Source organism: Xiphophorus couchianus, chromosome 18 (genome assembly GCF_001444195.1).
Source record: "Xiphophorus couchianus chromosome 18, X_couchianus-1.0, whole genome shotgun sequence".
In the NCBI taxonomy this organism is placed as follows: Eukaryota; Metazoa; Chordata; class Actinopteri; order Cyprinodontiformes; family Poeciliidae; genus Xiphophorus; species Xiphophorus couchianus.
The window spans coordinates 31,796,158-31,824,157 of record NC_040245.1 but is presented as its reverse complement, the minus strand read 5'-3'; the positions used below and the strand labels follow the sequence as shown (position 1 = coordinate 31,824,157).

Here is a 28,000-nt window from a genome sequence, read left to right as displayed (position 1 = left end):
TACGTAGGCAGGCAGAAATGGACCTTTTTTTATTTTTCTCGGGTGATAAACAACAGTGGATTGTCCTGACCAGACCAAACCGGATTAAACCGGTCTAGGCCAGACTAAAACAAGCGAGACACAATAGAACCAAAATCCAACCACAGCTTATCAGATCAAACCGACCGGAACCGGTTCAAGGCAGCTGAACTCCCAGAACAGCCAACAGAAAATCAATACTTTGTTTTACTCTATGTAACCATGGCAACAGCCAGCGTGGTCCAGTCGGGTCTGGTCAGAAGTAACCTGGTCCGGTAATCTCTCCTCTTTCTTGCTTCCTTCCCTCCTTGGATTGAAGAAGTCAAGGGCACATCTACTTACTCAGAAGAACGGAGAAGCTGATTGGTCCACAAACAGTAAAGCCCCGCCCATCAGTTCTCTCCCCCTCCTATTGGTTGCCTATATCATTTGCAAGGATTAGGGAGGGCCTTTCTCCCATTGGTCGCCACAGCCTGAGGCAGAAAAGGCTGTTTCTCGTATATTTTCCTCCTATTGGTCCATTCAAATAACACGCCAACTGTCAGTCACTCAGCAGCGGCCAATCAGGTTACAGTACCTGCAGAACTTTCTGGAATTATGTAGAAAAGAAAAGAAAAAAAAACGATGCACAGGGAGATCAACCAATCATTTCAACTCATGGGAGGAGCTTCCAATTTTTTTTTCTAGATTTCATTTTTTCAATCTTTGTGTTTTGTCCGTGTGAGCCGTCCGTCAGTCTTCGTCCTTTTTTCCAAACGCAAAAATCAGTGCAATGCATCATGGAAACAATCGATCGCGAGGAGAGGGTGTATCACTACAACTTGGTGTGTGTGTGTGTGTGTGTGTGTTATGTTGGTATGGAAACATGCTGCGGGGTTAGCGCTCCAGCAGCGGGATGGTGCATTGTGTTAATTTGTTCTGTCCGCGTGTTTAGCTGGTGTCCATGGACTCCATGTTGGCAGAGCTGGAGTCTCTCTGGATGGAGTCAAAGATGGCCGCTAGCTCCTGATTGGACGAGATTTGGGACTGGAACTCTGACATCAGCGGCGACTTCTCGGCCTCTGGGATCGTCAGCAGTGCGACGACCGCTCGCATCGCTGACCGCTTCAGCTCATCCTGCTTCTCAAACTCCTGTTTCACCGAGTTTGCCTTCACCTGCAGAGAAGCGCCATTTTTATTCTGCTGGTAGGCGGCAGCTCATCTCATCCAACACACTCCAATTTAATTTACTACACACAGCCCAATTCAATTTCTATTTATGTCGCAGACAGTCCAAAACATTTAAATTGACCTGAAAATTTATAATTTATCAATGTAGTTAGCTAAAATTCTCCACTGTAAAAGTTCAATAAACAGTCATAAACGGTGTAATCCATTCCTGTTGAAAATACGTTTAATTATTTTATGTTTAAGTTGAATACAGTCCAAATCGGGGGTGCCCAAAGTGTGGCGCAGGGGCCATTTGTGGCTCTTGAAATTATTATTTGGACCTCTGACTACAACTGGTAAAAATTTGGCCAACAAAACAGAAAACAACTGATGATCCCCCCAGAATTTGGAAATTGTATAACGTTATATACAGATTTCATACAATTTTGTTTGTTGTTGAGAAAGTAAAAAACAAACAAAAATCGGAGTAAACAAATTTTTGCATTTTTAATTTAAATTTGCCAGACACCTCTGGTCCAAAACATCTCAACTGAATCAAATTCAAGAATCAATATAGTATCGACTAAAGACAGAGTGGAAGAAGCTCAATTTGAGAAGAAACCAGGTGTGTGTTTGTAGCTGTACCTTTGTGGTGCAGGTGGCTCTCAGCGGCTCCACCAGTCTGTCCAGTCTCTGCAGCACAGCACTGGGACAAAGTGACGACAGTCTAGCCAGCATCAGGAAGGTCAGCATCTATCCGAACCAACGAGAATTCAACCATCACTTACTGGGACCGACCATATATAAGAAAAAACATTAACCCATTACTCTGGTTAATGAGGGCAATAATAAAAACTGAGACTAACAACCAGGATTAAATGATGAAGTATTTCCTTATTTTTTAAAACTGATACCAAAGTATAACTTTACAAGATGCTCAACATCCCAAAATTTTTATTTTGGGGCGTGCCGTGGTGGCGTAGCGGTTAGCGCGACCCGTATTTGGAGGCCTTGAGTCCTCGACGCGGCCGTCGCGGGTTCGACTCCCGGACCCGACGATATTTGCCGCATGTCTTCCCGCCTCTCCTTCCCCGTTTCCTGTCAGCCTGCTGTCATATAAGGGACACTAGAGCCCACAAAAGACCCCCTGGAGGGGTAAAAAAAAAATTTTATTTTGTATTTTTTTGTGTTGGAGTTCTCATAAAATTACTAATTTATTCTCCTAACGCTACCACTTTATTCTGTTAATACTTTAGCACTTTATTTAATAATAATAAAGTCGTATTATTGACTTTATTCTTATAATTAAACATAAAAAATCATAGCCTTGTCCTAACATTCCATCATAGAATTGACCTGAATTCAATAAATAGAAGCTGTAAAGCAAGATGGCCGCCCTGGGTGTGCTGACATCACTGTGAACTATGGAAACCCAGGGAAAAAAAAGTATATTTTTCAAAAATTAAACCTTCAAAAACCAAAGCACTGATCAATCGCCCAGCCTTAGTAACAACAGAACCCGGACCGGTGTGGTTTCGGGTCGACAGACCGACCTTGATGTCGTAGTGGTCCTTCAGCCCGTCCTCTACGTGGTTCAGGAAGGTGAAGATGTCCAGCCGGTCCAAGCAGCTGTCCAGCAGAGTATACATGCACTCGAACGCAGCCTTCCTCAGGTCCAGCCCGTCGTCCACCGTGTGTTTGAAGGGACCCATCTCCACCTGCGCACAGCCAACAGTCGGTCAGCCACCTGGGCCACGCCTACCTGCAGGTCTCCGTCCGGCGCCGGCTCTCCTCACCTCTCGGATCAGCTCCTTCCTCACTTTGGTCTCGTTGTAAAGATGCGGTAAAACTGAGTCCAGCAGTTCTCGGATCAGGCTGGGTTTGTTGTGGGCAGCGGAGTTAAAGGTTACCAAGGCAACGCGGCGCACGTTCAGGTCCGGGTCTTCCAGCGTCTTCAGGAAATCACCTGGGAGAAAAAGCAACCAATGAGGGATCAGGATCTTAACCTTCTACTGAAAATATTCAGTTCAACTTCTCAAGTAAAACCAGATGACCACTGAAATTAAAACGGTGAGAAAGTGTTTCAAGATGGCGACTTGACCAATTTCCGTGGTTAAGGTGCAACAAATCCCATAAAATAATGTATTTACTGGAAAGACTGGAGCTTCTTGTCTGAAATAATACTTCATGAGAAAAATGGCTTAAACATAAAGAAATGTTGAGTTTAGGATTGCAACTAACAATTATTTTTGTAATCTATTAATCTGATAAAAAATTTGGCACATACTGCAGATTTTTCACGTAATCATATAAGCTAAAAGATTAAAAATACATTAAATATAAAAAAATAAACAATTACATTCTGTATTAAATAAGAAAATGAAAATTTATTGCAGTGTTGTTAGTGTTAACACAAAATCTGCTTACAAAAAGAATAAAAATCCCACATATTTAGGATAAAAAAGAGGAATTACCTATGCAGTTCTTGAGCAGTGGGTCGATCGGCTGCGGCTGATCAGAGATGGTGAACTTTACCGCTGTTACCACGGAGCTCCTGGCATACGATGAGCCTACAGACAGAACCGGATAAACGTCTGACTCTAATGCTACTGCTGTTGGTTATCTGGTGATTTTAGTTCTGCTGACCTGACAGCAGGTATCCCTTGAGGCGGGGCAGCAGAGTTTCCGGGTCGATCAGCGTCAGTTTGCCCAAACATTCGGCCACAACGTTCCTGGTCCCCTCCTCCTGACACTCGCAGTGTTTGAGCAGCAGAGACCAAACCGACTCCACGTAGGGCTTCAGGCCCGACACGGACGCCGAACCTGGACACACACATGTTAAATCCAAACACACACACACACACTACTACAGGCCTTTCTAACATCATAGTATACAGATTTGTAAAGCAGAAGTGGAGCCTCCTGCACAACCAACAAGAATGTAGCAAGTTGTTTCTGTAAGTCAACAACAAAACACTTGTCTTTTCCAGCGGCCATTGTATAGCAGTAAAACCAGCTGAACAAATGTTCTGAAACTCAGTTTGGGTTGCTAGGTAACAAGTGGAACTGTGCTGAGGTTACTAAGTAACAAGGTTGCTTGTTCAAATTGTGACTGAACAATCTGGAGAGATGTCTTAATTTACTAATACGTCTCGTGATAAACCAGCATCAGATCTCTGGGATGTAAGTGTGGTGAATCTGATTTTATGATAAACCGGCCTGCCATACACACAGAGCGTTAGCGGATGCTGTTTCTTACTGATGATTTCTTTGAGGGAGTGCAGCAGCAGATACTGCCTCTTGGAGGAGGAGATCTCCTGCAGGACGAAGGGCAGATACTCCGGAAGATTCCCCACTGCGATGCTGCCGAGCGCGTACGACGCCGCAGACTTCACCTGAGACACAGCAAGCCCGGGTCAGAGGTCAAGTCACTTCACACACTCAAATATTCCAAGTATGGTTGGGCAATAAATATAATTTTAGGGAAATGTGGGCAGCCATCTTGTTTACCAGCTTCTGTTTATTTGGACTTTGAATATTAATTAGGGCCAGGCTAAATTTTTTAACAATAATAAAATAATAATATTAGGAAGTCCAACACGAAAAATAACAGAAAAAATTAAATCAGGTGTTTTTCCATTATTACCATTATGTTACCTGAAAATGGCCTCAAAACAATATTATTGTTTATCGTGATAAATTTTGGGACCATTAATTGTCCAGCTAAATTTGCTTGTTAGCCCGTTCCAGCAGAAAACTGGTTGTGTTTACCTCTTCACTGGACGAGGAGAACGCGTCCAGGATGACGGTCTTGAGTTCTGGTTGGCCGCTGAGGTCCACATGGTGTCCCACCTCGCCCAATGAGAGCAGAGCTAGCAACCTGATTGAGTCTGTGGAGCGACTGTTCTTTACATCCTGGCAATCCAAAAGACAGAAATCAGATTTCACAAGCAGAACGTGGAATAATCTAAACTTCCTCCATGAGGTTTTATTGTCTCACCTGGATGAACTGCCCCACCACAGCTGGCCCCTCGTTGGGGCAGGCTCTGGTCAGAGCCGCCACGCATTTAGCGATGGAGCAGTACGCCTGTTTGTGAGGCAGAGCGGCGCTCTGACTGTACACTGGACCCGTCAGCATCCTCAGCAGGTCCATGTAACCCAAACCAGAGGTTTTAGTGGCGACCAGAGCCTGAACAGAGTTAATAAACCTGTGATTATCACAAAGTTATAGTCAAAAAGTTCATTTGGTTCAGGATTTATTACTTAATTTTCATTATTCTGACTTACAGCCAACACAAATACTTTGGTCCCATATCAGGTGAGAACGATACTTTGGTACCGTTCTCACCTGACAGTCTACCGGACGGCCAGGTGAAACCAGAAAGAAATGAGTGTGAACCTGGTAGAAGTCCAGCATGGCGGCGAGCGCTCCTCCCTGCAGCAGCGGCGACCGGACCAGCGCGATGAGCTGCTGCAGGATGTTTCCGCCAGCCAGCTGGCCCAGCGAGGACGGGTGCGTCACAGCAAGCGTGGACAGGAAGCTCAGTGCCATCTGAGACACGTGCATGTCGCTCTCCGAGATGAGAGGCGGCAGCTCGGCCAGGACGGCGTCCACCATGACGGGCGTCACCGCGGAGCTGCAGGGCAGAAACGAGTGATGAAGTGGGCGGAGCTCAAGCGGTGGGCGGGCCGCGCAGGTGTGGCGGCTACCTGTAGTTTCTGAGCAGGATGTCCAGAGCAGCCAGCGTGCAGAGCTTCAGGGCCCGCTGGTTCTTCCTGAGGAAGGAGGCGAGGATGGGAACGGCGTCAGGAAGTACAGGTCGAAGGTCGATTTTCAACGGAGAGCCGGCGATCAGCGTCAGAGCTGCAAACAAAACGACATCATTACGCCTGCTGGTTGCTGCTCACCGCTGCATGGTCCTCACCATCGACTCACAAGAAATACTTCAGGATTATTCTTAAAGGTGACCTATTACACTTCCTTCAACTGGTTAGGGTAGATCTATGGCATAAAAAAACATTTTTATTACACTTTTTGCACAAAATAATTCTTAGATAAGGGGATTTTAGTTTGTTAAGACATTTTAGGGCATCTTGTCACTTGTAATTCAATAAACTGCTGCTGGCCACGCCCCCAAATCAAGGTTTAGAATGTCTGCAAATAGATGCGCAATTTCACCATCATACATGTTTGAAAAGCATTAGTAGCGACTCCTGGACAACCAACAGGAGGGCAGTAATTGGTTTCTGGATGTAAGTGAACAACAAAACTCTTGTCTGTTCCAGCAGCCACTGTGCATCACATACAGGGGTAGAACCAGCGGACCAGATGTGTAGAACTCAGATTGGGTTGCTAGGTAAGGAGCGAAACTCTGCTGGGGTTGCTAGGTAACGTGTCACTGCTGTGGAAGGTGACTTAATCGGGAGGTTTTGAAACTGCTCACTTTCTAGACCCCAAAAAATATTAACTCGTTGCTTAAAAAACCAGCTGCATATTTGTTTTTTAAGCTCTTGCTCTGTTTCAGGAGCAGTTAAGACCCAAATGGAAGCACAAAAACGTGCAAAATGTGAAATAAAGAAAATACTCCTAGCTATAAGATGGCCTCTTTCCTTGACAATGTTGTAATTATCTTAGTGAATAATAATAATTTAGTTCAAAGAATTTAATTCAGTAGAAAAGTGTGTATCAATTAGGGTTGAGCATTTATCAAATAGTTTATCACTGAAGTATTTCTTTTAGCTCCTGTGCGAATTAGCTGATGCCTCCTGACCTTTGACCGTCGTCAGCCGTGTGATCTCGTTCTTCAGACGCTCCAGAAAGATCAGCAGCGTTCCTGGAAGCTCGCTGGGCAGACGGTCACCTGCACAACAAAACCAGTTAGGAGCAAAACATTTGATGACGTCACGTCTTATTTTTCTTTCTTTCTTTTTTCTAACGTCACATCATGTGACTGACAGGTGGCCGTTACCTAGGTTACAGATGATCTGCCCCATACAGGAAATGGCTCGCTCTTTGACCTCTTGGTCAATGTCGGCGGCTTTCAGGCGTTTGATTGTGCAGGTGAAGAGGTCATTGATGTAGGGGGAGGGGTCAAAGCTGTCCAAGCCTTCTGATTGGTTATCCAGAGGTCTGATCACCTGGAGACCATAAACACATCAATAAATACCGTTTGAGACGCCGAATCCATTACAGTCGCTGGTTTGAATCCCACCTTGACGAGCTGCTGGGTGACGAGCAGAGCCTCTGAGGTGATCTTGTAAAAGGGGTCTCCCACGCAGGCCACCACGGGCGGCACGAGGGCGGGGACATGGGCGTGGAAGGCGTGAGCGGGGTGCGTCACCATGATGACGTGGAGGCAAGACAGAGCGTCGATCTTCAGGTTGGAGCTGCTGGACTTATCGTTCAGAGAGAAGATGATACCTGAGACACAGAAACCATCACAGGTTAACAATCAGCAATATCATAGGTTTAATAATGTGTTTTCTGCTGGAATGGACAGTAAAACATGTTTGTTCTATTTTAAATCTGAATATTTTTATTATTTTGACACATCAAAGTATTTCCAAACCCTACAGATTTTTTTAATTAGCTTTTTTTGGTCATATTTTAGTTTGTCCGATCAAACAAATTTACAGTTTTACTAGCCAGACCTAATTGATTTAGGGTGTTTTCACACCTGATCGTCCTGAAGATTCGCTTTGATTCGGGACCAAAGTTGCAACAATTGTTACATTTTCAGCAGCTGCCGTTCTGGTTCTCATTGAACTGAGTCCCTTTGAGCAGCCTGTTCCCCTCCTGGCCTGTGGGGGCGCTGCACCAAGAACCACTGAAGGAAACGACGCAAAAACCTCTAAAGACACTGAGCGCAACTTCCTTCTTCACCAAACAGAAACAAAAATGGAGCGGCGTCTGATTTTAGCCATTGTAGAATTTCTTTTTTGTCCACCAGTCATTTCTCCTGCTAGCGCTAGATAGCTAGTTTGTTATGGTTGTATTTACCCAGAATGCCCGTCGTCGTAGTCCATTTCCTGCTTTTAGAGGAGTCTCCAATCCGCTTGGTGTTTGCATTTGCATTCCCGAGTTCTTTTCAACCTCTTTTCGACCGAGGTTTTTAAGCGGACCAGAGTTTGCTTTTTTGGTCTGATTAGCATTCAGACCTCACCAAACGAACCGGACTTTCTATGCAAATGAACTCTAGAAAGAAAATGACCCAAAACCTCATCAATGACTCGTCCAGAAGAACTTTATGGAGTTGCTTAGTCACTAAATCAGATTTACCAGCTAAGATATCACCTTAAATAAGCAGCTTATTCTCAAAAACTCCATTCTGAAAAATCCTCCCGAGTGATAATGTTGCAAACACTGATGGTAATTTTTGCTGCCAGTGGCAGCAGAACTACGTATTAGGTTTGGGGGGTGAATACTTTTTAATTTCACTGTAAATCTACAGGGTTTCTGTTTATTTGTGGCGCCGCATTACCTGGTATTAGTACTGGGATGTGCTGCGTCAGCGCTCCTGGGAGGACGTTGACCAGTTCGGTCAACATGTTGAAGCAACACTGCCGGGTTTTCACGCTTTTCTCCTTCAGCTGTTTGTGAAGAGCTTTGACGATCATGGGCACCTGCAAAGGACGAGCAACATTAACAGAGAGAGAGAGAGAGAGAGTGCTACTTCCTGTCACCTGCTTCGGTCTGTTTGGTAGAGCAGGATGCTGATGATTTCCTGTCACCGTGGGAACGGGTGAGAAAAAACCAGCAGCATCACTAAGTAAGCAACAGTGCCCCCTGCAGCACAGAAACTACACTGCAGCCATTGTGGTCCAGTTAAAACATAAAATCTAGACTACTACCACTTTTTTATTATGATTTTATTCTAAATTATGAAGAAATCAAAACTGAACCATGTTAAATGATTCAGTTTTGTTTGCAAAGAGATTTAAAGACAAATAAATAAAAGTTTTGATACATTTTCTTGTTACTTTACCAATAAAATAAAGTAACACCAAAATATCTCAAATTAAACTTTGAAACTTCTGCTCTGACCTCAGTTCATCAGCCAAAGTGTGAGACAGGTTTTAAAATCAGGTTAGAAATCACATTAGAAAGGCTGAGAGGAAAAATGCACATACATGGGTTGGAAAAGCTAAAAATATTTAATTAATGGTAAAATAAAAGGATGTTTATCAAAAACAGAGGATTAGGGCAAGGCTAAGAAAACAAATTTTAATTACAAGAATAAAGTCATGGCATAGAGAGAAAAAGTTGCCATAAAGTCATAATATCACCAGAATAAAGTTATAATAAAAGTCGTACGACAAAAAAACTTCATTAAAAAATAAGTTAAAATAAAAAAGTAAAACATCTTGTGATGTTTTACTTTGGTATTGATTTTACAAATAAGAAAATACTTCATCTTTTAACACATCAGCAGCTAATTATTATTTTGTTTATTCTGCTAATATATTGACTTTATCCTCTTAAATAAAAAAGGAAATTAACAAAATGTCTTTAATTTGACTCTATAGCTCTGTTGTAGATACATGGCCCAGTCCAGACATGATAAAAAGTGGAACAAAGTTGATTCTGACGGCGCCATCTAGAGGGAAGAAACTGAATTCCCAGTTTAATTGGGAATCATCACTGAAGAGGAAATTAATATGATAGATTACTGTCCCTCTCAAAGGCATCCTGACCGTTTACACATTTTCTCACGATAAAACAACAAAATCTCATGTTATTGAGATTTCATGCACCAGCCCACGAAGTCGAGCATAACGAGTCGTCTGCCTTGTTTTTCCCACCTGACTCTGCAGCATCGTTAGCGGCGTCTCGCCCTGCTCCATGGCGTCCGGGTCGGCCAACCAGCTCTGAGCCGGCCTGGTCTGTTTCAGCAGCGACAGGTAGGCGTGGAAAACGTCCGCCTTCACGTTCTCCTCTCTCTCCTGAACACACAGGAAGCAGACGGCCGTCACCGCCGGGACCGGAGAACCGCCGACAAATATCACCGGACCCGGCACGCGCCACCGCTACGCGTCAAGTCCAGAGAGAAACGCAAAGAATCTGAAAACTAACCAACTCGCTCTTCGGTTGCCTAGCAACAACCTGAGGTAACAAGCAGTTTCAAGTTCCGCCCCCCCCCTCAACTTCTGTTACCTAGCAACGATTAATTTTGCAACAGAGAAAGTTTTACTGCTATTCTTCATAAATGCTTAAAAATAAAAAATTATGTGAAGAAAAGACTGGATAAAACAGGAAGTGATGCTATTTCATTTAAAACAAACAAAAAAAAACTAGTCAATAATTATCAATATCGAAACGCTGATATCGTTACAAGTTGTTCAGCTCAGGCTTAAAAATATAAAACTATAACGGACCGAATGTTCGGTTCTGTGTAGTAAATGGATTTACCATAAAGTACTTCTGGTCTAACTTCTAATGCAAAAATCTTAGTTCACTTTAAATTAAATCAAACTCGCTCGTAGATAACCTTTCAACAAGATATAGGAAATTTATTTAAGTCAATAATTTCTTAATATTAGCTTAACGATCATATATGATAAAAATATTTCATAAAATATTTAAACTATGTCTAGGGCAATTATGTAAAATTAAATAAACTGTGCAATATAAAAGAGAAATCTGCTCTCTTTCATCTCGACAGAAAACAAACTGTTTATAGATTTATTTTATGGAGAATCTATATTTCACACATCAAAACATTATAGATTTTGTCAGTTTTAATTTTACAGAAATCGGATAAGAAATAAGGACATTATAAAGGTTTTGCTAACATGTTCCAGCTCAACCTGCTTTAGGCTGGTTTTGTGAACAGGACTCTGTGTAGTAATGGCGTCGCTAGCGATGGCGGCTAATAGCTGCTGTCCTGTCCAGTGATAAATGTTCATGTCAGAAATGTTCAGCGGCAGAAACGGGATGTTTGAAGGTACCTTGAAGCGGCAGACGAGCGCAGGCGAAATGGAGCGGTAGAACTCCGGCAGCATCTCGTGGCGCGTTGAAACGACGGCGTCCAGACATTTGGCCGCCGCCCTGCGGACCTTCCAGCTCATGTCGTCGTCGTCGCTGTATTCATCATCGCTACCTGGACAGGTAAGAGAAAAACAAGTTCAACTAAAACCCAGAGCTGGCCGAAAAATTTATTTTATTGATTAATCAAATTTCTGGTTTTTGTAGATTTAACTTTTAGAAAATCTGGATTATTTTTTTGCCAATGCAAACCCAAGGAATGCATTGACAGTATAGAAAATCCAGATTTTCTCAAAAATTCTCCTAGCCTGGCCTGGAAACATCTCAAATTTTGAAATTAATCTCAAGAATTTAAAAGAAAATGTTTTTACTTTTGAAACTTTGAGATCAATCTAGAAAATTTATGAGGTTATGAAATTTTTTAAGCACATTTTCCACTTTTTAAACTCAGAAATGTCCACGTTTTTTCTAAAACAATTTCTGTTGTTCTAGAAAGTTTTGACTTTTCAAGTACAGAAATTTCCCAAGTTTTTTTCTGAAAATGTTCTGAAATTAATCTGAAAATGTTGCCAGAAATTTGCACCCTTTACTCTTTCTTTTTTATTGAAAATTCCTCTGATATGCTCCCATAGCCGTACAACTCACAGTCTGGAATAAAAGAAATTTTTGAAAGTATTTTCTCTCATTTGTAATTTCTTTTTTAGAAAAGAAATCAGATTGTATTTTTAAGCCGTATCGTCCAGTTCTATTAAAACCGTTCCCATTTTTCCAAGTTGGTTCCAACATGGCGGCGCCGATAAAAACATTTGTTACCCTGGTAGTCTTCATCGTTCTGCTCAGCGTCCATGGCATTGTCGTCCTCGTCTTCGTCGTCAAAGTTGTAGTTGGGGTCGTAGGTCAAGTAGCGGAGGCAGATGGAGATGATGGTTGGAACGTGGGGATAAACTTCTTTGGGACACCTGCAGAGAGACGAATTAAGCCAACAGAAGAAGAAGAAGAGCTGCCGCCGCCGCGCCGCGCTCTACCTCCTGACGAAGGACTCAAAGGCCTGGATGCAGTACTCTCTCAGCTCGTCGTCGTCTATGTTGCAGAACTTCACCACCAGAGGGATGATCTTCTCCAGGTACTCCCCTGAAGAGACAGGTCAAAGGTCAGCTCTGCGTCCGGTCAGAACGGTCGGACTCTTCAGGCTGCGTCTCACCGATGCGGTGTCCCGCTTGCCGGCTGATGGCCGCCGTGCACTGGATGTAGGTGCGCGTGGTGGACATGTTGTCGTTCCGGCCCAGCTCCGTCAGCAGATGCTCGATCAGGTCGATGAAGACCAGGTTTCCGCACGACATCACCAAGTGGCCCAGAGCCATGATGGTCCTCTGGAAACAGGAAGAAAACACGCTCAAGAGGGATTCATGGCAGCGGATTTAACGTGAAGTTCCTGAATGCACCTTTCTGACCGCCAGCCGGGGGGAAGTGAGCTGAGGCAGCAAGCAGCTGAGGATGGAGGGATGGAAATTCACCAGCAGGCCGCCTTGTCTGGAAAAACAACAGATTTGATCACTTAAAGCAACATCAGGGACATTTCTGCTATAACTAACTAAAATATAACATAATGTCTTTTTCACACCCTTTTCTCCTGACCAGTCAGAAAACAAAACACTAATATAATTTTATAAAAATCCCTCAATTTCAATAATTTTGTTTAATGTATAAAATATAAGATGGTTAATAAATTATTGATCTATTAGTAATAACAAATATGAATTATACTGAAGCAATCTAAGCAAATTTTGTTGAGGTAAATGACGTTCCTGCTTAAATTAAATGCTTAAACTGAATTTACTAAGAAAGCAACAAATAAATCTCTAAAAAAAACATTTTCTGGAATTTAGCAAATAGAAATAATTTCTTAAATTTTAACTGATCTGAAACCAGAAAAGTTTAATCTGATTCAACTTCAGATGGTGAGAAAAAAAAAAGTTGTGTGACTTTATTAGGTGTATGCACTTTATCACAAAACTGTGCAGTTTGAGTATCAAGTACTTTCCAAAATTTGGGAAACACTTAATTGGAGGAGTTTGGAGCACAGAGCAACAGTCTAGTCCAAGTAAGTCGTTCCTGAGGTTTTCTCTGGTTCTGGAGGAAGACGGCGGCTTCCTGTACGGAGTTTAAACTCTGACTTTAGTTATCCCTGTTTAAATTTTAATATCACACTTTTTCCTTGCACTCAACTTTCCATACAGCAGCTTCTTTTGTGGTTTACTCTACTTATGACCGTCTTTCTCATGGTTTCATCGGCCATAAAGTGACTTTTCTCTTTAAAAAAATAATTTTTTATTGATCTGGTGAAATTATCTAATTTTAAACTGAAAGCTAAAATGTTTTTAATTTTAACTTTACTGAAATAAATTAGCTTTTAGTTTTTATGACTCTTTATTTTTGTATTTTTCTGAAATGTCTTGTTGCTGAAATATACAAATAAACTTGATTGATTGATGACATCATCAGCAACCATCCATCCATCCATCCATCCATTGTCCGTTCACCCTTGTCCCTAATGGGGTCGGGAGGGTTGCTGGTGCCTATCTCCAGCTACATTCCGGGCGAGAGGTGGGGTACACCCTGGACAGGTCGCCAGTCTGTCGCAGGGCAACACAAAGACATACAGGACAAACAACCATGCACACACACACTCACACCTAGGGAGAATTTAGAGAAACCAATTGACCTGACAGTCATGTTTTTGGACTGTGGGAGGAAGCCGGAGTACCCGGAGAGAACCCACGCATGCACAGGGAGAACATGCAAACTCCATGCAGAAAGACCCCGGCCGGGAATCGAACCCAGGACCTTCTTGCTGCAAGGCAACAGTGCTACCAACTGCGCCACTGTGCAGCCCATCATCAGCAACCTTCACAGTTTATTCTGGTTTCTTTACGTTCCTGTGGCTCTGAGCTGCATCCAGGTGCATCCAGGTGTTTCCGTACCTGCACAACATGTCTGCCATGATGTCCAGCGCCTCCAGCTGCACCGACACATCTTCCTGTTTGGCGATGGCGCTCGTCAGGCGGCCCGTTATCTTCTTACAAACACTGGCAGCTAAAGCAGAGCCTGAAACACGGACAAGGTAAACGAGACTCGTATTAAAGTAAATGATATAATTTTATTGGCAAAAAAAGGAAAATAAAAATTATTATTATTAGGAATAATTTTAACGTCCTGTTTACCGCTGGAAGCTGGCGGTAACTCTCCGATCACGGTTTTGAGGCCGATGGAGGAAATGTCTCGCAGCTGTTCTTTGTCTGACAGCATGTTTGTGCACAGAGTGTCCACGATCGTCTCCACCTGATACTCCTTCACTTTGCTGACCAGCGGCCCCAGGCTGGCGAATCAAACGCACCCACAATTACCCCCAGCAATTAAAACACAGACGTTTCAAAACAGATGGGTTTCTTTTTTTTTTTTTTACCATTTGACAGCCAGGTTCTGAACTTCTCCGTTTTTGTCTTCCAACAATTTCAGGATCATTCTCACCACCTGTCAATAATCACAATTAATCGATCGATTAGTCCAGAAATTAAAACGTTCACAGTGGATTTCATCCGTACGAACCGACCTTCCTCTCGCTGTCATCGTCCAGTTTGATCGAGTCTTTCTGAAGTTCTGTCATCAGGTCGTTTGTGGCCATAAACCTAAAACCAAAAACAAATTCAACCGTTTATTCTCAGGGTTCAAAGGTCAAAGATTTACCAACCTCTCTTTTACATTAAAATCTTACATTTTTATTGACACACAAACATAAAGTACTGTTGTTATGGAGAATGAGATGCTGTTCTAATTTTTTACACATAAAAATCTAAAAATAAAGTGAAGACAAATGGAGTCAAAAATCTAAAATCTGATACAGGTTTCAGATTCAGGTGTTAGGATGGCCTAGTCAAAGTCCAAACGCACATTTGAGGCAAGAATTAATGTTTACATATGTTTGCCATCCAATCTAACTAAACTTGAGCTGCTTTTTAAAGAACAATGAGCAACAATTTCACTGATAACAAATCAGTTAAAAATTTTCACATTTTGCAGATTTCAAATTTAACCTCTTAAGCTTTTATGTACAATTTTAAAAATATATTAAAAGGTGTAAATAAATAAATAAATTCCTCTTTTAAATAATAAAATAAACATTTTATTTGCCTAATTCCTTTAGTGAATTTGAACTGGATGAAGCTAAAACTGCCACTGGAGGAGTTTTGGATAAATGTATAAATATTTTGTAAAATTTCGGCATAATTACTGTTTTTAATAAGTTATTTTAAAAGCAAATTGTGTTTTGGGAGTTTGTATACAGTAGTTAGTTAATAATTGAGTAATCAATCATTATTATAGTCATACTCTAGATATTCAAACATGTTACAAAGGATTTTCAGATGGACCTTCAGCAAAGACAAAAGCCTGCCACACTTTTCAGATCTTCTCTTGTTTTCAGCTTTGCTCTACTTTGTGTTGATCCATCACTCTTCCAACTACCTCAAGCTTTTTATCTTTTATTTATCTTGGTAAAGAATTACAGAATTACAAGAATTACAGATGAAGTTTCTCTTTTCTGCACCAACATTTTGAACGCTGAAGAGGAAAACCAGATCAGGGCAGCTGGAGATTCATAACTAATTATTTTTTGTTTTTAGCTCCAGGAATGAACTCGGTGGCGTCTGTAAAACAATCCGTCTTTATGCAGAAACCTTAAGAAAAACATAAAACACCAAAAATTAGGACAGATCTTCTCTGTTTGCTTCACATCCAGATCAAAGAAATCTAAAGTTGTTTTTTATTAACTTCTTCACTGGAGCCTTCTTCCTCTTTTTTTTTTTTTTTTTTGCTATTAATCCAAATCCTTTAATGCTAAATGAGATCTGCTGACAGCGAGTCCAATCCAATAATCACGCTTTCCTCTGCGACACATCCTGCGTGCACGGCGACTCATTTGCATATGTTTGACAGCGACGCAGCAAAGCTTTAAGAAGATCATTTGTGAAGACTCCAGCAGCGACACTCCACCTAAAAAAGACATTTCCTCTCCTGCTGAGCATCCGCTGATTTGGTATTAAAGCGCCCCGATAGGAACGGCTCCTCAGCTGCGCTCAGCCGAGGTCACGAGCAATTTCCACAGCGAGCGCGGCCGGGGCGCATTTTTTCACAGATTTATGGGACAGACGCGGCTGCTGTCGGAAGCGATGAAACCGATAACGTCGCCGTGGAGCTTCTCACCAAACAAGCTGCTTTGCTCCCAGAGTTTGATGAGATTTTAGGAGTTTCACTGCCGTCTGTTTAACATTTCAGTTGAAACATCAAGCAAATGAACCACAACAAAGTCAAATAATTACCAACTTATTTTATATCACACAAAACAACTTTTCATCTAATTATGAGAGATTTATTCTATAGACTGTCGCACTTCCTACTCCTGGGAATTCTGAATTGTTTCTAAATATTTAATAATCAACTTTAATCTGCTGAAGTCTTTGTAAAATTACATTTAGAATAATTATTTGTTTTATTTATTTGAAAAAGCCATTTGTTCAAGAAACACTGAAGAAAAGAACCACAGCGTAACAACATAGTCAATAATTAGAAACAACTTATTTTCTATCACACACAAAAACTTTCTGTCCAACATTACAAACGCAGGAAATAATTATTGTACAGAAAATAACAATTCTTACTGCTGGGAATTCTGGATGGTTTCAAAATGCTTCATATTCTATTTTAATCTGATGAAATATTATTTGTATAATGTTTGTAATATTATAAATAGAATAATTCTTTAATGTGTTTTTTGCTTCAGAAAAAGCCATTTGTTTGACAAACACTGAACAAAACAAGCAACATAAAAATATAGTCAAATAATTAGCAACACAACCGATTTTATATCACACAAGAACTTTTTGTCCAATTATTATAAATGTATTCTATATAAAATCATAATTCTTAGTCCTGGGAATTCAGAATCAATTCAGTGTTTAAAAATCAACTTTAGTTTGCTTAATTTTTTGTACTATTATATTTAGAATAATTCTCAGATTTTTTTATTTAAGAAAAAGCCATGCAGCTGAGCTAACCTCATACTAATAATTTAAGTTACAGAATTTTCTGCACAAACATATTTTTGTTAAAATATAAACTGATGGGAATTGATGCAGTACGAAACAATATAGAATTGTATTAAAAATATTCTATTTGCATCGTCTTTTCTTCTTGTCAGTCTCATGATTTACAATGAATTTTTAAACCGCTTAAATAGAAAAATTGGTTTCTGAATTGAATGGTGATCCTAAAAAGGTCAATCGAGACAAAAACATTTTAACACCTATTGACTTGTTTTAACAACAGCATAAAATGACATTTAAATTAATTTGATCTTTGAGGAAAACCTGACGGCCCAACAAGTCAATAATAATGAATGACTCAGACTAAAGCTACCCTAACATCTTTATTTTTGGTCAACACATTTTTAAATTTCAGGAATTTTATGTTTGATTTTTAATATAAGTTAATATGGAAACATTACAACCTAACTTTATTTGTTTTTATAATGCTCCAATGTTCATTCTATGTGTAGAATTCAAATAGTTTAGAACACATTGTATTGATAAATTTTATTTTGTGGAATATGTATGATAATCTTTTGAAGAAAAAAAGTTTTTCAGAAGAAAATAATTCTTTAATAAATTATTAAGTAATAAAGAAAGTACAGGCAATCTGTATAAAGTGATAAAAAGCATTAAGCACCACAAGCAGTGATCCAGTTTGAACTCAGACAGTTTGTGGTGATATTATTGATGAATACTAACAATGTTAACAGAGATTAATCGACATTCTTTACCAATATAACAGAACTTTGGAATGAAGGATTAAAACACAATCACAGTTTAAGTGGTTAATCATATAAACACATCGTAAATATTAAACAAGGGCTACACAAAAATCGGAAAAATGTGTTATAATGATATTATTACAGAAAACTGAATACTTGTGTCTTTTTTAGCCAATTAAGAGTCCATTCTGGTCAAATGTATTCAGCGTCTGATTTTCTGACACTTTAAATCCCGTATCCATTCAAATATTGAATCCCTGTATTGATTTGCGATTTTAATATGGCGGCTATGATGCGTTGTGCAGCTCTATCCTACTAAATATTCTCTACCAGCATGCTCTGATTAGCATGCGATAACGACTGCGATTCAGAATCTAATGGAGCAATGAATCTTCAGTAACAGTCAGTCTTCCAACCTGAATAACCTGAATAGGCCTCTGACGGAAGAATGTTGCTATGACAGCCTAGTAACTGTTATGCTAACATCTAATTGACGATATTCTACATTAGCATGTCCAAAGCAATGTTAAACCAAGACATTTGCTTTAGCCGCTCCTTTTTAAGTCTGGTCGTATAGCTAGAAAGATGTTGGAGTAGGGGATAAGATCCTTTACGGTCAATGGAAGGGATGGTTAGGACTTTCTCCTTTTCTCACACAGCTCTACTAAGTTTAAAATCCTTGTTTTGTCATAAACTCCAGGCTCTAACTCTCTCTTTCTTTCTAAACAGAGCCTGTGAAGTTGCCAGGAAGCTACCAAGTACCCATAATGATGTCCTCAGGGATTCCCTGTGAGCCAGTCAGGTAAATGTTAAGAGGAGCAAGTGTGACAGAGGTATCAGAAAATGAGCTGGAATACCCCAGATGTCAGGTTCCTGAGAAACACTGGATACTAAATACAATATGGCGGCCTCCTGTATGTGACACAGTGGGCTGCAGAAACAAACGCCTTATCTGAACCCTAGTGGACTGCTGTCTCATTAAATCTATCATCCATAGACAAAGTTGTCCCACTTCTGTCAGAAAACTTGCTGGACAGCGTCTGAATGCCCAAAACCAACACAAGCCATGTTTATTGGTTTGCTAATGGTAGTTAGCATCGCTTCTGATCACAACTTCACGGTCAAATCCTACCGGCTTCGAGTCAGAACACGGTTAAGTTGGAGGTGACGTCATCACCGGACCTGAGTTCGGGGTTCAGATCCAGCTGTAATGCAGCAGAACCTCACAGTTCTGCTGCATGACTGAAGTTGGTGGCAATCATCTAGCAGGCGGGCTAGCTGCTAACCAACGGCCGTTAACACGCAGCTCAGCTGTCTGTTAACCGGCATCTCCAGCTGGTTAAAATCTTAACGCCCCGTTCGTTACCCTGATAACCAGCAGCTAGCAGCAAAACACCGGCTGTCACATCAAATCTAACCCGAGGATCGGGCCTAACTACCAGGCTAACGGGGTGACGATGATCAGACAGGTGGAAGCTAGCAGCTAGCACATTAGCCTCAGGCCTTACTGAGGCGGCACTGGGTTTAACAAACAACAGCAGCGGGTTTAACAGGAACCTAGAACCGATCCATAAGGCGGAACCACTTGTGCCGATTTTACCTGAAATCTTTGTCGCTGGATGTCATTTTCTCCAGCAGGTTGGAGATGTGGTACGAGGCGCTCGCCATGTCGGTGCTGTTAGCTGTTAGCCTCCCGCTAGCACACTGCGCTCAGTGAGAGTTCCTGCGAGCCCCGCTGCGTGTCTCTGCGTGTTTCTGCGTGTGCGTGATTTTTTTAAGACTAAAAGGGTGTGTTGTTGCTGCTGAAGCCACCGTCCTCTCCGTCTACAGCGACTGTCGCATCCCGGGGCGCGGAGTTTGTTTGAATGGAGCAGCCGTTTCTCTCTGCAGAGGGGCGGAGTGATCAAGGATGGACGCAGCGGGGTCGAAGGTCACGGTCCCCACATTTTGTTGCTGTTAAAAACAGTGCTGTATCTGTGGAGGCAGGATTGACGATGGTTTTCTTACCTGCTTCTTCTATTTTTAGCAAAAATATAACTAATCGGGTTGTTTTAACTGGATCACTAATATTAGAGACAGAGCTAAGGACTTGGAATCAGTCAAACTCAATTCGCAAGTTTATTGAGTTTAAACTGACTGAATAAATTAAAAGACTTGGACTTTCACACCCTGTGGTGGCTTTTGACATGGACCACATGGGTGGCATTAGAGACAGTGACGCATAATGTATGGCCTTACATTCCTGTCAAAAATCCAAGGAGCGTCTTACTAAATTACAACCACCATTTATTAGTTGAGATGGTGCATAGGTATTTGCTTTGTGATTAATATAAACGCTGTAGTTATTTCTTAATAAGTACCCCGTGGATTTTGGCAGGAATGTGAAATCATACACAAATACTAGATAAAGAATATAACCGTCAGTTGTGCCTTTAACAAGTTATTTTTTGTTTTTACAAATACATTGTGCTATAAAAAAAAACATCTCATGCAGCATCTCTGTTAAAAGATCTTTAGCAATATTTTGAAACCAAAATGTTTGTATCAGTGGTTGTAGCAAAATTGTATGGGATGCCAGTGTTGTCAAAAATGTGTTGCATTGTGCTGGGTGATAGGAAAGCGCAGAGTACTCTAGAATAGAGAACACTCCATAATGTTTTCGCTGAAATCAAAATTCAAAGTATTTTCTTCACTTTCAACAGAAAAAACGTTTCCAAATACAAGATTTCACTCTCCCAAACTCTTTACTGTGATTTGCTTCACCAGGTTCCTGGTTGAAAATTTTTTTTTCTACCTTCCACTTAATTTTCATTCACATGCTTGAATAGATCACATAGTTAAGTAAGCTATAATATAACATTTCTGAATAAAATGAAATCACGTTTATCTGTCCAATGTTATATTCTCTGTTTCTAAGAAGCTGCATTTTGGCAAAATCATTGAAATGAACAGAAAATCACCCCTTGAAATAAATCATTCTGTGGATAATGGATTTAAATTATATATGACTCACTCATGAAGTTGATGAAGCAATTAACTATCTTTGCTTTTTGAGAACATCATCTCCTTACACATTTGATCGTTTATAATTTTTTATTATCTGATTGTCTCTGTACGCTAAGCTGAAGTCCTTTCCTGTCACACATTGTGCATGAAGAACCAAACGTGTTTTAATGATTAAGGCAGCCGGGGTTCTGGTTTAAGCACCAGAATGATACCATTTATTATATGACCTTAATCTGCAGCTGTTTGAATGCAGTTTTCTGCTTTATTAATCCACTGTTTAGCGCAGCCAATCAGGGCCCCTAACCTCTCTGCAGCAGGTGTAGTCATAGAAAATGTCATCAATGAGAGCGTCTGTCACGCACCGGATCAGTAAACAGAAAGAAAATCAAATACAGCTGCAGAGAGACGCTGCAGCTTTCTGTGTGTGCAGATTTATTTATTTAGGACATTATTCTCGGCTCAGAAATGATTCATCACAAACACACATCCACAGTGGATTTGTAGCTGCAGGAGACAAATTAGGGATGCTGTTCATGCTGTGGGTGTTAGTGTGCACCTGTATTAGTCATGTTGCAGAGACATAAATTCCTTCGGACAGTCATGTTCCCGTTGCAGAGGGAAATAAAATCCTAAAAAAAAGAACATTTTAACATTTCATAGACCTCTTTGGTTTAGGTTTGGAGGAGAAAAAGTTTCACTTACATTGAGATGGTGTATGTATGGAGGTTTTTGTTTATATCAAGTTAAAAGCTAGGTTTAAAATTAATTTGGGACAATATTTCACGTCAAATCTAGTGATAGTGAAGCCTATGTTTTGAATATTAAAGTCTATTTATTAAATTTATTTATTTATATTTATTAAAGTCTACATTAAGGTAAAAATTAAGATGATCAAGCGGTAGTTCTCTTGCTTAAATCTGTGATTTAAAAAAATCTTTCTCAAAAATTTTATCCACATAAGACTCAGGGAAAGTTTTGGTAAACATTTTATTAGGTTAGATTTAGGATTTGTTTGAGGTAATCATTATGACACAAATATCCAGGTCATTAAATCATGGTGACTTAGAGGTTTTCTTGTTTATGAATGGATTTAAGGTTTACATTCAGTATAAGTTTGCTTCAAATTGTCACTAAAGGTGCAACTGTGTACAAAAATCACATTTCGGAACATTTTCAACACACTATAACATTTATATTCATGCTCTTATTTTGAAGTGATTCCATTTCCTCTCTTCATATTCATATCAAAATAAAACTCAAGACAGTAGAGAACAAAATATAAATATAAATACAACATCTAAGAGCATTATCAAATACATGAAATATAATCTCAAATTTTAATTGGTTGTTGAGGGTTGCAGTCTTTCAAGAGAAGATAGAATTTGAATTGAAGTTAGCATTAGCATATTAGCATTAGCTTCTGCTAAATACCGTGTTGATGTAGTGCTTTGTGATTAGAGCTTTAGGGTTAGTGCAACTAACTTTCCAGTTAGCGGTTACCATGGTAATGATGTGCGTTCCGCCCCTCCCTCTTTTCCCCCAGTAATGCTGGGAATCACCATAGCAACCAATGACTCAGCAGAACATCCTTAAGAAATGTTTTCAGATGAGATCTAAACTAGGTTGTGATGGAGAAAGTTTAGGTTGCCTCTGTGTTTGCTTATGGTTGGTTTTAAGTTTTATGTTCAGATGAAACCAAACTGAAATTACAAAAAGTTAAGGTTTAAATTAGACTGGATGTGGAAGTTGGTTCGCTTCAAGGTTAAGTTTGGCTTTATGTGAATGAGGCTCCTCAGAAAGGACAGACGTTTAAACGTGTGATGAGTCACAGATCAGCGGCGTGGGATGTTGACGAACCCCCGGGCGCTCTCCATGTTGACACATAATGCAGCTGCTGACATATGCAGGCTGTGATTCCAGTGTAGGTGTATCCATCTACTATACCTGTGCTAATGTTTGCACATGACTTTGTGTTAAGGCTTCAACAGCAGCTGGCAATAATCTCTGAAATTTGGCTGCAGCTGCATCACAAACACTCCTTCAGATTCCTGTCAGGAACGAAATTAAGAAGCTAAATAATATGATGAAGGTGTAAAGAAGAGGATTATTTTTCAGTCATTCTGCTCTCATTAGTTGTTTGATGAAGACGAGGGGAAAATCAAGCCGGGATGAGTCACTGTAATTATCTTCCCAGACATTAAACAGGATTTTGTTGGACGTGGCGGAGTTTGGAGATGAGAACCGCGGGTGGATATTTGCAGAGATGTGAAGCGTCTGTCGTGTCACCACAGACCAGAAGGACACTGACACCGAGTCCTTTCCGTTTCCCTCGCCATGGACGAGAATAACACCTGAAACCATGGTAACCGTACACAAAAGGATGTCATCTAATGAGTTAAAATGTTCAGGGGGAAGATGGAGAAACTGGACGCAAGAGATTTCTGGTTCTCTTCGACACAAAAAGCTTGTTTAAAGAGTTCAGAAGATTTTCTTCAGAAGTTTTATGCTTTTATTAACTTCAATCCTCACCAAAATAACAAATTTTACAAATGTTATGAATTTTTACACCTTAAATGTCGGCTTCATTAGTTACTGTCTATGTTATGTTTTCTTTATTGCTTTTCTCCCAGCATCTATTATTATTTAAAACTAGGAAAGTCAGAAATTAGCAACAAAAGTGATTCTGTTCCATTTTTATTCTTTGTGTAAAGTTAAATTAAATAATTATAAATTGAATCAAATTGTAATAGTAGTGTGTTCAAAACTGCAGAAAAAAGAAATAATTTTATTTAGTTAAACAAACTCATAAAAGACTCAAACAAAAGAAAATAATTTATCCAAAAAACACACAAATGCATTGATTAGATTTCAATGCATTTTGGATAAAACATACAAAGCTTAAAATCATCACTATTAAAAAAAAATAAAAGAAAATACCAAGAGATTTAAGGGAGCTAAAATCTAAAAACTAATAAATATTTTAGGTTTTATTTCATCAGCCGTATTTAATCTGGCTTTTTGGCGACTGCTCAGAAACAGAAGGAAAAGGATTTGGATATTTTCCTATTATGTCAAATCTTATTAAACTGCTCAGGGAATCTGGAGAAATGTCAAGAAGAGGCTAAACATCAAGAACATCCAGAAAATGTATCCATCAACAGCTGATGGTCCAAATCAAGAGACAGAGTTACTTTTACAGACTTTACTGTGCAGGAAAGAGGCTCCATGCTAACCCTGTTAAAGGAAAAATCCAGCAGACATTTAAAGTCAAGTCAAGTTTATTTGTATAGCATTTTTCAGCAACAAGCAGTTCAAAGCGCTTTTTAACATAAAAACATAACACACTAACTATGAAACAATCAATAAACATTACATTTAATCAATCAGCAGATATACATCAGAAATGTAGATCAGCTTCCCAGTTAGTGATAATCAAAGGCAACTCCAAACAGGTGGGGTTTTAATGTTGACTTAAAGGAACTCTATGTTTTGGCAGTTTTGCAGTTTTCTGGAAGTTTGTTCCAGACTTGTGATGCATAGAAGCTGAATGCTGCTTCTCCATGTTTGGTTCTGGTTCTGGACGAAGTGCAGACCAGAACCAGAAGATCTGAGAGGTCTGAAAGGGTGAGACAACAACAGCAGATCTTAAATGTGATGGAAGCCTGACTTTGTAATTGTTTTTATGTCTCTTAATGTCCAGACATGTCAGTATTTTGGTGCTAGGCCATTCAGTGATTTATAAACTAACAGAGGTTTTTTAAAGCCTATTCTCTGAGCTACAGTGGAAGGACTTTAGCACTGGGTGATGTGCTCTATCTTCCTGGTTTTCATCAGAACTCCAGCAGCAGCGTTCTGGACATGAATGATTTTTTAAAGGCAGACCTGTGAAGACACGGTTGCACTGATTAATGCGACTAAAGAGAAACACATGGAGTTTCTTTAGATCTTTCTGGGACATTAGTTCTTTAATCTTGAAAATGTTCTTCAGGCGATAGAAGGCTGACTTTGTAACCGTCTTTCTGTGACTCTGAAGGTTCAGTAGTTCATTACTACACCCAGATTTTGGGCCTGATCTCTAGTTTCCAGCTGTAATAATAACTGAAGCTCTGCTGACTCTTGATTGCTGCTCTTTTGGTTGAAAGATAATGACTTCAGTTTCTGTTCATCCAGAGAAAGTTATGGCACTTCCTGCTCAGTCTTCGGACGGGTTCAGAGTCACCCTGTGACATTGTACTGTAGAGCTGAGTATCATCTGGTTACTAATCACATTGCTTCTTATAACTTCAGCTAGCGGGAGCAAGTAGCTCTTAAATATAAGGGACCCCAGGATCAAACCTTGAGGTACCCCACATATGACTTCTGTTACCTGTAGACACAAAGAATCCCTCTGAGCTAGTTAGTTTTGAACCAAGTGATTACTAAACCAGAGAGTCCAGTCTATTTCATGCTGTCACAAGAACACACGTCCCAGTTTAAGGTGAACCCACCTGTGTTTTACTGACTGGGGAGGATTTGCATGCCATTAATTCCACTCTTATTCTGAAGGGCAGTCAAATTGCGTGGATTCCCTGTGAGACAGTCACATGTCTCTGTCTGTATTTCTGTTCATATTGAGGTCATTCTCTGCTTTTTGTCTCGTAGCCTGCAGAGACCCATTCTTCCACTTCACTGGGTCTTTTCCTGCTCTCTCTCCCCCCATCCATCTCTGGAAAACTCTGCTGGGAGCAAAGATGGATGCTTGTCACAGTGAAGGCTGTCAGTTAATCACTGTCGCCGTTGCGAACAATATGGTGTTTTTATTTGTTTGTTTTGATCCAGTGGGGGTTTTGGTTTCCTCCTCCTGTCAAACCATCAGATCCAGTCCACTGCAGACACAATGGCGACTTTTTCTGCTTTAAGAAACTTATTTTTAGCTAATTCTGAGCTGAAGATCATGGTTTACATGATGGAGGATTTAAACAACTCCAGTATTTGGTTATATGAAATGAAAAAAATTTACTATTTTATCTGTAAAAAGTTAATTAATTTGCGACTCTATGAAGACGAGCTCTTAATGCAAAGATTTGAACAAATCGGAACAAAAGATGCTCACATTGGTTTAAGTTTTATTTATTGGACAGATCCCAGTTACTGTACATCAAAAACATGTTTTCCTAGCTTATTCAAATTCCTTATGGTGTTCCACAGGGGTTTAGATTAGGACCACATCTGTTCTTTGGGAAGTATCATCTGGAATGATGGAGAACTTGTTACGCTGATGATGTCAAATTTTATTTATCAATAAAACTTGAGTTAGCGGATCATTTTCTTCTTCTAATCTGAGAAAACTTATTTAAACTGATTTTATTCACTCAGTGTTTCACAATCAAACCTTAAAGCTGCAACTCTAATTATTAATTAATCTTTAGTTTGATTACTCATGCAGGCTCCAGCTTTGCTTTATCTCCATAACTCACTTCAATTTTACTTTAAGTTGAAGAGTTTTCAATAAAAAAATTAAGTATAACAAACTTTGTTGTTGTAAATACTTAACTATTTTCTGGATTTTGACCCTTAGAAACACAGGAAATCTAATGAGTTCACTAAAAATGAACATAACCTTAATTATCACTATAATTGTTTATTTCATTATTAACAAATAGTACTTGTTCCATTGGCAGATTATTTAACTTATAACAAGACATTTTTCCAATGTTATACGTGAAATAAACTGCTAATGGAACATGTACTTTTTCATCAAGATTTTTGACAAGTTCACATATTTTGCTTGAAAGTTATTTGTAAGTAACTTTAAGTTTTGTCTTATGTCAAATGTTCAGTAGAAACAGGACCAAAAATACTTGGTAAGATATTTAGTTTTTGCAGTGTTTGTTACATGTTATCAAATTCAGTTTGTCAAACTTACTGTAATTTATTTAACATGACAACTTATTAAATTTAATATATTTACTTGGATAAACTTAGTTTGATTGCTTTTAACTTTTTAAAATTAAATTGTATCACTTGTTTTCTTTTTTCAGCATAACGAAATTTGAACCTAAAACAGAAACAAAGCTGTGATTCTTTCATACTTATTTCCATTTCTTCTATACGTTGCCTTTAAGAGGCGTCTTTTTTGGCAGAATGGCCCTTTAATTCCCAGCTGAGTGGAGCTGGAGGCTGAATTCCTCCGAGGCGAGTCCGGACAGGATCCAGACTTCAGATGCCGCTGTGCAGCTTTGTGTGTGTGGTCTCTGCAGATTCATTAGCGTCGCATCTTCAAACAGCATTGTGTCTTCTTGGATCTGCGTATTTTATCTCCCTACATCGTGTGTGGAAAACACACGCTGAGTTGTAACAGATACTGACATTTAATCTAATCTTTACTGTATTTTATCAAAACAGCCTCAGCTGGGTGGAAAAAAACAGAGCAAGAAAACTGCTGCAAGTATTGTGTGAAATAAATATTTTAGTCACTGTTTAGTTTTATATTCTAAAAGCTTAAGCTGCCCAAAAGTGCTAATATGATGGTTATTATTACAAACAGCTAATATTTGCATGCAAGTTTTGTTTCTTTCCTAAAGCTTCATAATGACACATTAGTGAGAAATTTCATAAGTTCTGAGATATAAATCACTGATATAATTCTCCTCATGCTTTCATAAATGAATAAACACACAATTATGGTTATTAGCAGAGATGAGTGTGAACATGTCTCCATAATTAGTATTTTTTTTTCCCATTAAGCTGCATGAAAACAATCTTTTAAAGGAATGAAAGTCACGTCATCACCTTCCTAAATTAATAGCAAAGGTTATTTTTTGCTAAAAGTGATTTTTTGTTGCCTAAAACATATTTTGGAAAGAAAGGTGGTGATTTTCTTTTTTTATTTAGGAATTACTTAGGAAAAAAATATTTTAGGACGGTGACGATACTTCTACACTGCTTTTCATAACAACATTAGCCAACAATAATAACTTTTTATTTATATAAAATAT

At 39.6% G+C, this 28,000-nt stretch overlaps 1 protein-coding gene across 1 annotated transcript; it reads right to left on the bottom strand.

Annotated features, from left to right (window-relative positions):
* On the bottom strand, positions 1-19,932 carry cand1 (cullin-associated and neddylation-dissociated 1). Its single transcript, XM_027999658.1, has 26 exons — positions 19,618-19,932; positions 14,763-14,838; positions 14,616-14,683; positions 14,374-14,528; positions 14,134-14,257; positions 12,595-12,682; positions 12,354-12,522; positions 12,178-12,283; positions 11,966-12,111; positions 11,116-11,267; positions 9,970-10,110; positions 8,649-8,790; positions 7,380-7,588; positions 7,137-7,305; positions 6,939-7,028; positions 5,878-6,031; positions 5,567-5,804; positions 5,168-5,356; positions 4,939-5,082; positions 4,427-4,562; positions 3,814-3,990; positions 3,642-3,737; positions 2,964-3,133; positions 2,721-2,885; positions 1,813-1,920; positions 1-1,173 (listed from the first exon to the last, which is right to left on the bottom strand). Exons 1-26 carry the CDS (start codon positions 19,683-19,685, stop codon positions 949-951), a joined length of 3,705 nt encoding a protein of 1,234 aa, XP_027855459.1. The 5' UTR covers positions 19,686-19,932; the 3' UTR covers positions 1-948.
* Positions 19,933-28,000: the final 8,068 nt, after the last annotated feature.

What these genes read in the sequence shown, in the direction of transcription:
- cand1 (XM_027999658.1), bottom strand. Translation starts at nt 19,685, where the DNA reads ATGGCGAGCGCCTCGTACCACATCTCCAACCTGCTGGAGAAAATGACA. An exon ending in GTTACCGCCAGCTTCCAGCG is followed by an intron (nt 14,258 to 14,373) that starts GTAAACAGGACG and finishes TCCGTGTTTCAG; the next exon opens with GCTCTGCTTTAGCTGCCAGT. An exon ending in CCATGCTGGACTTCTACCAG is followed by an intron (nt 5,357 to 5,566) that starts GTTCACACTCAT and finishes AACTCTGTTCAG; the next exon opens with GCTCTGGTCGCCACTAAAAC.